Here is a 12,806-nt window from a genome sequence, read left to right on the forward strand (position 1 = left end):
CCTTCATCCAAAACTTTATCTCTGCCTTCATCCCAACCTACATCCCAAACTTTATCCCAAACTTTATCCCAACTTTCATCCCAACCTTCATCCCAACCTTCATCCCAGCCTTCACCCCAATCCTCACCCCTTCCTTCATCCCAAGCTTATCATCCCAAACTTTATCTCAACCTTCACCCCTGCCTGCATCCCAAACTTTATCCCTGCCTTCATCTCTTCCTGCATCCCAACCTTCATCCCAATCTTTATCCCATCCTTCATCCCAACCCTCATCCCCATCCTCATCCCTGCCTCCATCCCTTCCTTCATCCCCATCCTCATCCCTGCCTCCATCCCTTCCTTCATCCCCATCCTCATCCTTTCCTCCATCCCTGCCTGTCCCTCCTCCCCCCGTTCCCCCCGTGGCTCCGGACGCCCTCCCCCAGCTTCCATTGATTTATTCCCGAGCCAGATTTATTCCAGGCAGCTGCAAATCTGCTGCTGTCAGGCACGGAACGCTCCGCTCCAGCTTTTTCCCGGAATTTTTGTTGCTGTTTCCCTGCCTCAGAGCAGGACAGGCTGAAATCCAAGAGTTTGGACACTTCATTTTTTTGGGATCCTCAGCTCTGGCTGGGCCCTGGGGCTCAACCCTGATGGGAAAGGCCGGGAGAGGAAGGGGTTAAACCACAAAGCAGCTTTTCCCTGGTTCTGGGTGGGAAATGGATCCCTTTTTTCCTGGGATTTATGATCCATCTGCATCAATCCACACTTTCCCGGCCCGAGTGGAAAAGCGCATCCGGAATCGACGGGATGTAGGAACCGGGGATGGGGAACGGAGCGACTCCTTAAACCGCAGAATTATTTCCTTAAATTCCCCTGATTTTCCCAACTATTCCCGATTTTTCCAGCAGTTCCCAGCTTTCCCTGCCCTCGACACCACATGGTGTTGAGCAGCTCCATCCGAATCCCATTCCCAGAGCATCGGCCACGGAATCACGGAACAATTCGGGTTGGGAAGCAGCTTAAAAATCATCTCCTCCCACCCCTCTCCTGCTGGATTTTCCCTTCCCAGGGCAGGATTTACCCCCAAATCCTACAGCCAACATTTCCAGTGGCCTCTCATCCTATTCCCATTCCCATTCCCATTCCCATTCCCATTCCCATTCCCATTCCCATTTCCATTCCCATTCCCATTCCCATTCCCATTCCCATTCCCATTCCCATTCCCATTCCTCTCCTTACCCTTTAAATTCCCATTTAATGCCTTCTCCCACCTGGATTTTAAATTATCCCGGCAGATTTGCCACAGTTTTCCCCTGGATATTTTATTTCCCCCTGCTCTGCCCATAATTAAAATGAACATTTCTCTCCCTTTCCCATTCCCGAGCTCAAATCCAAGGGATTTTTTGCCAGGCTGGAAAATTGACTTTTATGGAATGTTCCTTTTCACCTCTGAAGTTTCAAACTCCCTCCAATATTTGTTGGGTTTTTTTGTTTGTTTGTTGTTTTTTTTTTTTTAAATCCAGATAAAACAGCAAAGCCTGGGAATTCTGAAATCCCTTTTCCTCATTCCTCTGGAATAGCAAAGCGAGTTTCAAACATTCCAGGCAGAGCTGGATCCCAATGTCATTTAAAGGTTGGCACCTGAGCTTTCCAGGATTTCTGGATCCTGGTTTTTAGTTACTGCCTGCGGGGGAAATGAAGGAAAAGAAAGGGAGGGGAAAAAGAGGGGGGAAAAATAGGATTTTGTAGGATTTTGGGGTGTTTTGGTGGGGAGTGAGCTGCAACCAAGCCCAAAAATCCCAGCTGGGTATGGCTGGAGCACCCAGACACCCACAACATTCCCACTGATTCAGGAATAAAGGAGATAATTCCCAAATCCAGATTTGGGAATCATTTTTCCTTCACCTATAAAACTTCTCAGCAGCTTATCAGACCTGAGTCAACCCAAGCTGGATTTTATTTCTTCTTTTTTTTTTTTAGAGCTGCTGCTTATTTAAAAAAAAAATAAATTCTTTAAATCCCTTGTGATATTAGGGGGAAAATCCTATTTATTTCCTGTGCCTGGAAGTGCCCCTGTTGCATCTCCAAATCTAAATTGTGGTGGCAAAAAAAATTCAATTATTGTCCCCTGGCCAAAATTTGGGGTTTCAGGGGGTGTTTATGGGGGCAGCAGCTCTGATGCCGGTGATTTTCCTGGAAAAGCTGGATTTCCTTCCACCACGCCACTTGTGGGGATTGTCACCTGTGTCCCCTGGGGATTTTTGGGGATTGATCTGAGGTTTCCTGGATGTTCCAGGTTCCCCTGGCCAGGGGGAGCTGGGGATTTGGGCACCCCAAAACAGGGGTGGGAACCTCCTTCTGGAACATTCCATCCCCTGGGTTCTGCAGGTGTCACCAGGTGTCACCAAAGGTGTCACCAGAGGTGTGACCTGCCCCTCAGACAGCGGACACACGATTGAAGGACGTCGTGGTGGACACAAGACTGACCTCAAGGGGGTTTGGGGTCCCCAGAACACCCCAAAACAGGGGTGGGAACCCCCTTCTGGAACATTCCATCCCCGGGGCTCTGCAAAGGCCACCAGAGGTGTCACCAGGTGTGTCACCAGAGGTGTCACCTGCCCTGAGGACCCACAGGTCCTTGGGGACACAGCCAAAAGACCGACCCCCCTGGCTGGGGGGGCCCCAAACCTGCCAGGACCTGGATTTGGGGTCACCCCTGGGCTGGGGTCACCCCCCTGTGAGGGCTGTCACACCCCCACCTCTGCAGGGACAAACATCCCGCTCCTGTCCCAGCCAGCGGGATGGAATCCATCCATGGGGCAGGAGGGATCCATCCATGGGGCAGGGGGGATCCATCCATGGGGCAGGGGGAATCCATCCATGGGGCAGGGGGAATCCACCTGGGAGACCCCCAGTCCTGGGCAGGGGTGGGGGGCTCCCCTGTGGGGTCTCCTCCCACACCTGGAAGGTTTTCCTTGTCACACCTGGGGGGTTCTATTCCTCACACTTGGAGAATTCCCTTCCTCACATCTGGAATATTCCATCCCTCACATCTGGAATATTCCATCCCTCACATCTGGAATATTCCATCCCTCACATCTGGAATATTCCATCCCTCACATCTGGAATATTCCATTCCTCACATCTGGAATATTTCCTTCCTCACACCTGGAATATTCCATTCCTCACATCTGGAATATTTCCTTCCTCACACCTGGAATATTCCATCCCTCACATCTGGAATATTCCATTCCTCACACCTGGAATATTCCTTCCCTCACATCTGGAATATTCCCTTCTTCACCTCTGGAACATTCCATTCCTCACACCTGGAGAATGCTCTTCCTCACCTCTGGAATATTCCATTCCTCACCTCTGGAACATTCCCTTCCTCACACCTGGAGAATCCTCTTCCTCACATCTGGAATATTCCATCCCTCACCCCCGGAGGACGCTCCCCCGGCACTGCCGCACCCACCCCCGCCCTTAGCGCCCATCCACCACCCCCTCCCTCCTCTCCTCCTCCATCCAGATCATCCTCCATCCTCCATCCTCATCCTCCGCGCATCCAGAACCTCTCCGTATCCCCCCGCAATCCCGGGAAATCGCTCCCTACCTGGTCCCGCAGTCGCTCCTGCTGCCCGCGCAGCGCCAGGGCGTGCTGCGGGTATTTGCTCTTCAGGTGGTCCATGAAGGCGTCCCTCTTGCGCTCCATCTCGCTCTTCTGGAGGCCGGTGAGCGCCTCCAGGCTCTGCGCGGCGATCACGGTGTGCCGGCGCTCCGAGGTGTGCACCAGCCCCACGTTGGAGAAGCGGCGGGTGCCGTTGCCCAGGGTGCGGTACTCCCGCGGGTACTCGGCATCGTCGGCGGAGATCATGTGCGAGCTCGTCCTGTCGGGATCTGCGCGGGCAGCGGGAGAGCACAGCGGGGTCACCGGAGGGTCCCCCGGCGGTGGGGCACAGCGGGGACGGGCCCCAGGCATGGGGCAGGGCCGGGGGATGGTCCCCAGCTATGGGGCAGGGAGGGAGGGTGGCCCCCAGCCATAGGGCGGAGGAGGGGGATGGTCCCCAGTTATGGGGCAGGGACGGGGGACTCGTCCCGTCGGGATCTCCCCGGGCACCAGGAGAGCACAGTGGGGTCGAGGGAGGGTCCCCCAGCCGTGGGGCAGAGGGGGGGACGGACCCCAGGCATGGGGCAGAAACGGGGGATGGTCCCCAGCCGTGGGGCAGAGGTGGGGGGACACGGGTGCCCGGAGTGGGATCACCCCTCAGAGGGATGCCCGGAGCGGGATCACCCCTCAGAGGGATGCCCGGAGTGGGATCACCCCTCAGTGGGGTGCCCGGAGCGGGATCACCCCTCAGAGGGATTCCCGGAGCGGGATCACCCCTCAGTGGGGTGCCCGGGGCAGGGGGCCGGTGCCGGGTTCGTCCCCCCGCGGTGGCAGCGCTGTCGCGGCTCCCGGACACGCGGCAGGAGAGGAGGGGACAGCGGAGCAGCGAGGGGAGGGGGCGCAGGGGCTGTGACCCCACCAAACCCCACCATGATCGAAACGGGAACAAAACAGCTCTGGGTGACTGAAAACAGCACAGACACGGCCCAGAGACCCCAGCGAGGGGCTCAGACACCCCAGTGAGGGGCTCAGCACCCATCCTACAGCCTCTGCTCCAAGGGGCCAGCCCGGCCCGCTGGCACCAAACCCGGGATCTCTGGGATGTTCTGCCCCATTCCAATCCCGGGAGCACCAAACCCGGGAATTCCGGGATGCTCAGCCCCATCCCAGTCCCGGGAGCACCAAACTCGGGATTTCGGGGATGCTCTGCCCCATCCCAGCCCTTCCCGGGGCTCAGCCCAGCCCCGGGATCACCAAACCCGGGAATTCCGGGATGCTCAGCCCCATCCCAGTCCCGGGAGCACCAAACTCGGGATTTCGGGGATGCTCTGCCCCATCCCAGCCCTTCCCGGAGCTCAGCCCAGCCCGGGCAGGCAGGGGAGGGGGCAGGGGGACAGACCGAGGGTCCCAGGGGACAGACCGACGGTCCCAGGGGACAGACCGAGGGTCCCAGGCTCAGAGAGGCGGCAGGGACTCGTCCTTTGGCTCATAACTCATTCGGCGCACGCCGGGATTTGACTTCCAGGGAAGCCGCGAGCGGCGATGGATGCCTGGAAGTCCCCGCACGCTGCCAACGCCTGGCACCGCCTCGGTGCCCGCACCACGAGCCCACCCCGCAGCGGGGCAGCTCCAGAACCCCAAAAAGCGTGAACGTCCCCCCAAAAAGCCGCTTTGGGGGTTACCCCGGCTCTGGGCTGGTGCCAGCCTGGCGTTGCCACCACCACGGATGAATTTCGCAGCTCGTTCCGCGGGGCTTCACCGCCTCCCCCTCCTACTCCCCTTTTAACCTTGATCCATAATTCATCTCCTGCTTTTCCCCTCTCCCCGTTCAACAAATCACGACAAGGTTTTTGTGGGGTTTTTTTTTCCCTTTTCCCTCAGTTATTTATCAGCCCAGCAGGTCAGTTTGATATCAAACCGATATAAAGCGCTATCAGCCAGGGCCACGGACGCGATTCCTCCTCTCAAGGTCGCACAGGCGGCTCTCCCACGAGCCCAGTGGGGACATCGCGCGCTCCATAAACGCCATGGGGACATCCCAGAGCCTTCCCTCCTCCAAAAAACCACCGGTGCAGCTCCCGTCCCCCACAGCTCCGGCACCGAATGTGACCTTGGCCGGGTTGTCACCCGCTTTTTCCCAGAAAACGGAGGTGGGATGTGGGAAGTGCTGAGGATCCCATCCCTGCCTCGCTCTGTTGGGTATCGGAGAGGTCATGGTGGCACCGGGGAGGTCACGGTGGCACTGGGGAGGTCACAGAGGCACCAAGGAGCTCATGGTGGCACCGAGGAGCTCACGGTGGCACCGGGGAGGTCACAGAGGCACCAAGGAGCTCCTGGTGGCACCAAGGAGCTCACGGTGGCACTGAGGAGCTCATGGTGGCACCGGAGAGGTCACGGTGGCACTGAGATCATGGTGGCACTGGGGAGGACACGGTGGCACCGAGATCACAGCGGCACCAGAGAGGTCACGGTGGCACCAGGGAAGTCATGGTGGCACCAAGGAGGTCATGGTGGCACCACAGAGGTTATGGTGGCACCAGGGAAGTCATGGTGGCACTGAGATCATGGTGGCACCAAGGAGGTCACGGTGGCACCAAGGAGATCATGGTGGCACTGGGGAGCTCATGGTGACGCCGAGGAGATCACGGTGGCACCTCCAACACCCCAAATTCCCCCGGGGAAGGCACCCGAGGGGGCCCTGATGGCAGAGGGGACACCACGAGAGCATCGCCCCGAGGTCCCAGCGGCTGCCGAATTCCAGCTGGGATGGGAAATCCCGGTGGAGCAGTTTGTCCTGAGCCGCCGGGACAGCCAGGAGCTGCCCCTCTCTCCTCTCCCCACCTTCCTCACCAGCTGGAAAACTCCTTCCCTGCCTCGGCCGCCCATCCCAGCACCGCGTCCGTGACCCCAAATTTGGGCAGGAACTGCACCCAACACCCATCCCCAGCCCTGGAGCCCACTGGAAAAGCTCTGGAGCACCCCCAGGAGCTGCCAGGATTCTGCTCTGGGCTCGGGGATCGGACCGGGGGCCACCAAACCCAACTCCGAGCCCACCAAAACAATCCCTGGTTGATGCCGGGTCCTGAGCGCCACGGAACTCCCAGATTTCCCTCATCCCACGGGAATTGTCGGGGGCCAGGGATGAAGGAGCTCCCTGCCAGCCGCAGCTGCAGCAGAGCCGGGGCTGGCAGGAAGGAGCTGCAGCTCCTCTCCCACCTGGAGCCAGAGGAAGCTGCAGGGACGGCGATTTTGGGGTGAGAGAGGGGGGTTCGCTCCCCTCCACCACCTCCCGGTGCCTGCTCCAGCCCCGCTGCAGCATCCCGGGGCTGGGGCCGCGTTTCCAGCTCCTTCCCGGCCTCTCCCGCTCGGTGATCAGCATGCAGCTCCCCGCTCGCTAATTACACGCTCCGGGAGCGGAACGCGCCAGCTCCTCGGCTCGCCCGCTCAAAGGGATGATGCGAACAGGGTCAGGGAGGAGCTGGATCCCCCCCAGGAGCTCTCCCCACCCCCGGCTGCGCAGCATCCTCTGCCGGCTCCATCCCCGCCATCCGGAGCCAGCGAGGATGAGGCGGCCCCGACCCCGTAAAATCACAAATTTTGTGATCCGTGAATCCCCTGCGAGGCGAGAGGGAGGAAAAACCACCCCAGCCACGTGCGCCGGCCTCATGTCAGCCACCCCTGCGCTCCAGAGATGTCACCCGCAGCGGGCAGGGCTGGTCCCGCAAGGAAACAAGCGACAGCTGCAGTGTGGGGGCTCCTTCGGGAAAAGGGACCCGAAAACCCGGCCAGGGACTGCAGGAAAGGGTTTTAAAGGGTTTTAAAGGGTGTTAATCCTTCCCTCCCGGGGATAATTCCACCTCAAATCCCCCACAAAGTTTTGTTTGTTTTTCTTTTTCTCCTCCTCCAGCCGTACCCACACGGCCACAAGCAGATCCCTGGAAAGTGCTTCCCGAGGCCGTTTCCAAGTAGGTCACTGGGGTGGCAGAGCCGCTGGCCGGAGCCTGCCCGAGCTGCCCAGCCCAGCCCAGCCCCCCGGGACACCCCTCGGGGCCGTGTCCCCACACGGGGACGGTCCCCCGGCTTACCCGCGGGCGCAGCGCGGCTCCCACGGCGGCCGGGCAGCGGCTCCGGGGGGATGGAGGGGGCAGCGCTCCGCTCCGCGGGGGCTGCGGGCGGCTCCTTGGCCGGGCGCAGGGCTCCCACGACGGCCAGAATGCCGCGGTAGATCCTGGCCAGCCCCTCTCCGAGCAGCGGGAGGTTGAGGGAACGCGGTTCTCTTTGCCGATTCATCCACCCATCGTCGCCACCTGCCAGCAGAGGTGACACCCGTGCCGGGGCCGGAGCCCCGGGCTGCTAGCAGGGCACGGCCATGGTGTCCTTCCCGGGAAAACAGGGGTAGCCGAGGGTTTTTTTAAGGTGATAATCCTCGGGAACGGCGAAGGAGCTCCCGGGGAGCTGCTGAGAGTCAGGGCAGGGAAAATCCCCCCCAAAAACCTCCCCGGTGCTGCCGCAGGCGCTGCCCCGCGGGAGCAGGATCCGGCTGGGATCCCCGCTTTGCCAGCGGCTCGGCGGGGGTTTTTATCATCCGAAGGAACCTCTCAAACACAGTTTATTACTGCAGTCCCATAAATCTTCATGAGGCAGCGAAAGCTCCGCGCGGGTCGCGGGAAGCGGCGGCGGCAGTCAGCGGAGCGTGAAAAATCGGCCGAGAAAGCGCTGGCACAAAAAAGGGGCGAAGGGAGGGGAAGCGGGGAGTGCATTTGGGGAGAGAAGCAGCCGGGAGGGTGGAAGCCCCTCGGAGCGATGAGGCTCCCCCGCGCCCGGCCATTAGCGCGGCCGGAAGAGCGGGATGCTGCTCCCGCTTCCTCCCGGAGGCTGCACTGCCGCACTGCCCGGCACCCAGCGAGCCTCGCCGGCACCCGGAGCCCTGCCCGGCGCTAACCCCTTCCCTGCCGCGCTCCCGGAGGTGGGAGGAGGGGTGGGGAGAGTGGGGGGAGCCGCTGAGCAGCGGGGTTTAACCCGTGTGGTGCTGCGGAGTCGGCCCTGGAGATGCGCGCCCTGCCCGAGTCAGGCCGGAGGAGTGCGGGGGAATCGGGGGGTTCTGGGCTGGTTTGAGGTGGGAAAATCAGGAAGATCCTGGCGGTGCCATGGGAGGGGAGGTTCGGCCTCGCCAGGTGGCCCGGAGGCACCGTCCGAGCCGTTGTCACCTGTCCCTGGCTCTGCCACCTCCATGCCCGATCATTTTGGGATAGCCAAGCGCCTTCCAGGACCCACCCTGAAACCCAAAAAGCTGCCCAGGTGCTCAAGTTCTCCACGGAAACCCGTGCCCCGGAGCAGGGACAAGGCGGGTGACACCGGAGGACACCGGTGTCCCCGATGGGTCCAACCCTGGCCCGGTCTGGCCACTTCAAGCCAATTCCCAGAGAATTCCAGCCTTGTTTTGGGCCAAGCCTGCGGGCTGTGGGGATGCCGGGAGCGGGGCAGAGCCAGGCTCCATCCCAGGACGGGAATGTGGAAGTGAGGGGACCGCGGGGTGTCCTTGTCGCTCTCACAGTGACACAACAGCGGAAGGTGGCGGCGACCGGGACGAAAATTCCCCACTCTCCCCTCGCCCCCCGGGCTCATGGAGCGGCCACCAAATCCCCTGGGAAAAGCCAGGTGACGCCAAGGCCACCCGCAGGGGACAGTGAGCACCCAGCAGGGGACAAACCTCCCCGTGATGTCCCCTGGGATGTGGGAATTCTTCTCCAGCCTCATCTCCCCCCCGCATTCCCAAGGATCCCCGGCCGGGCTCAGCCGCAGGCAGCGGGCTCCCCGCCGTGCCTTTCACTCCCGAATTCCAGCGGAACGGAGGAAAATCGAGCACCCCCCCCCCGCTGTTCCATCGGGAACTTCCCAGGCGGGACCCCACAGAGCCAGGCTTTGCTCAGGGGCACCGTGCCCGCTCGCCGTGGATTCTCCGGGTGAAATCCTGGGATCCTGCCCGTTCCCAGCCCTGAACGCCGCCTTCTCCATGCCCGCAAACCACTAATTCCCACTCCGGAGCAGCGCCGGGACGCGGAGCTCGCCCCAAGCCGCTCCTGGCTGCAGCTCGGAGGGGCCCAGCTGGCATCTCCTGGTGACACTGCCCTGCCAGGCGGCTCCTTCCCTCTGGAAGCGCCGAAGCCACCGGATAAATCCTGCATGTCACTTGTCAGAACCCAAACCTGAGGGAGAAATCCCATCTGGCCGGCCCTGGAAAAAGCAGCCGCCACTTTTTCCCACCTCGCCGGGTGTGATCGCGCCCACGCGCCCACATGGAGACGGGAGACGAGTTCACCTCCCAAAATCCCGGGAAGCCAGTGCCAAGGGAACTGGCTGGACACACCTGGATGCTCGCTTGGAGCCATGCGGGAAGGAAAAAGCCGAGGAAAAATGAGGGGCAGAGGGTGGGAAGGACAAATTCCAACTGGGAGAGCCGGGGAAAGCTCGGGAAGCCAAGGAAAAACGAGGAGCAGAGGGAATGAGGGGAAGGACAAATTCCAACTGGGAGAGCCGGGAAAATCTTCCCGCTGTCCTCGGGAAGCCAAGGGAAAACGAGGGGCAGAGGGTGGGAAGGACAAATTGCAACTGGGAGAGCCAAGGAAAAATGAGGAGCAAAGGGAATGAAGGACAAATTCCAACTGGGAGAGCTGGGAAAATCTTCCCTCTGCCCTTGGCTCGCTGGCTGGAGGCTGAGCCGGAGCATGGAAAACATCCCTGCCCAGGCAGAGCGGCCGTGAGGAGGAGGAGGAGGAGGAGGAGGAGGAGGACAGAGCCCTGCGTGCCCTGGCATCCTCGGCTGGGGAGCTGCCAGCAGCTTGGGGACACGGGATGAGAATGAAGGAGAGGCGCGGCTGGCCAGGGCCGCGCTCCTCACGGCTCCGACAGAAGCCGCTTTGTGCCGCCCACCCCCGCGGCACAGCCGGGGCCTGGCAGCTGCCATGGGAATAGCCCGGGAATCTCCTTTGGGAGGGGGAAACTGAGGCACGGTGACACGCGTCCAGTGGCGGGCGGCGGTGCTGAGAGGGAAGGGAGTCAAAGCCAGCGTGGGAGTCAATTCCAGGCCGGAATTAAAAGGAGACGGAGTTTTCCCAAGGTTTTGGCTCCCGCAGGCTCCGTGCGAGGCAGTGACTGAGCTGTGGGGCAGTGACTGAGCTGTGGGGCAGTACTGGATGGGTGGATGGATGGATGGACGGACGGATGGATGGATGGATGGATGGATGGATGGATGGACGGATCAAATCCATGGATCCATGGATACATGGACAGGGAAAGATCAGGAGGTTCTGGCTCCAGCCTTTCCCAGGATTTTCCAGGACGAGCCAGGACCTCATTCCAGGGTTTGGGATTTGGTTCTGATCTCTCTGGACTGGCTGGAGAGGCCACAGAGCTGGGCAGGGGTGAGGAAGGGCTGGGAGGAGGAGGAGGAGGAGGAAGGGCAAGAGGAAGGGGAGGAAGGGCTGGAGGGGACCAAGACCAAAAATCAGCTCCCTCAATAAAGCACCGAGGAAGTTCCTAAACACATCAAGGCCCCCACAACCACCGAATCCTGGGATGGGTTGGGTGGGAAGGGACCTTAAATCCCATCCGGTGCCACCCCTGCCATGGCAGGGACACCTCCCGCCTTCCCAGGCTGCTCCAAGCCCCGTCCAGCCTGGCCTTGGGCACTTCCAGGGATCCAGAGCCAGCCCCAGCTGCTCTGGAAATTCCATCCCAGCTCCTTCTCACCCTCGCAGGGAGGAATTCCTTCCCAAAATCCGTCACTTTCCTGACAGGAGGAACGGGCAGGAGCAGCAGAGGGGACTGCGACCCTTCAGCCTGGCCTGTGGCCACCAGCAGCTGCCAGGGCAAAGCCCAGAGCTGGGCACGGGGCCTTTGGCACCCCAAATCCCACTCCAGGAGGGACGGGAGAGAAGCCACGAGGGGAAGGATCCAAGCCAAGCCCACGGCGTTCCCAGTCCTCTGCCCCACAAGGCTCCAAAGAGCTCGATTCCACTCGGGAGCACTCGGGACGGGGATTTTTCCTGCCTCGGAGGATTTGGGACCACAACAATCCCACAGCCACGCTCAGCCCAGCCCCATCCTTGGCACAGGAGACCCAGCTCGCCCAAATCTTGGCTCTGCCACCCTCAGGATGGGCTCGGAGCCCATCCCGGAGCTCCATCCGCATCACCGAGCCCCAATCCCGCATCCTCCAGGCAGGATTTGGGCTGCACTGCCCATTTGGGTGACTCCTGCCGGGAGCTGGGCACTGCCAGAGGCCGGGAAAAGCCGGGTGGGGGTCCCGGGGGGGCCTTGGGGAGGCCGGGAACGCTCCCGGCGGGGGCGTGGAGAACAGACCCTATTTCTGAGCGCACAGGTAGCACGTTGGTGGTTGGTCACCGCCTGCCGTGCCAGCCCGGTTAGTCACAGCTCGTTAAAAATCAGAAATGCTGGGGGAAAAAAAAAATATCTCAGAGCGGCGTCTGAGGCCTCCGAGCTGCAGGAAATCGTGCTCGGGGATGGGAAACGCGGGGTGAAATCCTGCAAGGATTCGCTGTCAGCTTGAGCAGCCACGGGACAAGGGAGGCTGCGGGGACATGTGACACATCCCCCCGGCCGCAAGGCACGGCGACACCGAGCCGGTCCCGCCGGGCTGGGGGCGCGTCCCACCCCACCTCCGGACGCTGCGGGTGACACGAGGACAAGGCCACCGCGCTGTCGCAGGGGTAGGTGGCAGCCCTCGGGGCGCTGAGCAAGCCCTGCTGGCCCCTGCTGCCCCAGGAGGGGCACATGGGGGGCACGGCCGCGTCCCCCCCTCCTCCAGCCGCCTCCCACCAGCGCCAGTCAGAAGCTGTCCAGGCAGCGGGGTTTAGTCAAGCAAAAGGAGGGCAGCAGCAGCTGCCTGCAGCCCTGCACCTTCTCCCCCTCCTCTTCCTCCTCCTCTTCCTCCTCCTCCTCCCTTCAGAGCCGTGCACGGCGCAGCCCACGCCATCTGTGCCCACCTGTGAGGGGCTGGGACCATCGCCAGGTCACCCCAGAGCCCCCTGAGAGGGGCTGGGACCACCCCCAGGTCACCCCAGAGCCCCCTGAGAGGGGCTGGGATCACCCCAGGTTATCCCAGAGCCCCCTGAGAGGGGCTGGGATCACCCCCAGGTCATTCCAGAGCCCCCTGAGAGGGGCTGGGATCACCCCAGGCCACCCCAGAGCCCCC

The 12,806-nt window shown here is 61.4% G+C and overlaps 1 protein-coding gene across 1 annotated transcript in view; it reads right to left on the reverse strand.

Moving 5' to 3' along the window:
* The window catches only part of SRCIN1 (SRC kinase signaling inhibitor 1), a 68,146-nt gene that overhangs the window by 54,375 nt on the left and 965 nt on the right, over positions 1-12,806 (reverse strand). Inside the window, exons 3-4 of the mRNA XM_033511580.1 lie at positions 7,678-7,899; positions 3,599-3,882 (exon numbers count right to left, since the gene is read on the reverse strand). Coding sequence (XP_033367471.1) covers positions 3,599-3,882; positions 7,678-7,899 — 506 coding nt within the window. The remainder of the gene's footprint in view (positions 1-3,598; positions 3,883-7,677; positions 7,900-12,806) is intronic.

This window comes from Parus major, unplaced genomic scaffold (assembly GCF_001522545.3).
Source record: "Parus major isolate Abel unplaced genomic scaffold, Parus_major1.1 Scaffold355, whole genome shotgun sequence".
In the NCBI taxonomy this organism is placed as follows: domain Eukaryota; kingdom Metazoa; phylum Chordata; class Aves; order Passeriformes; family Paridae; genus Parus; species Parus major.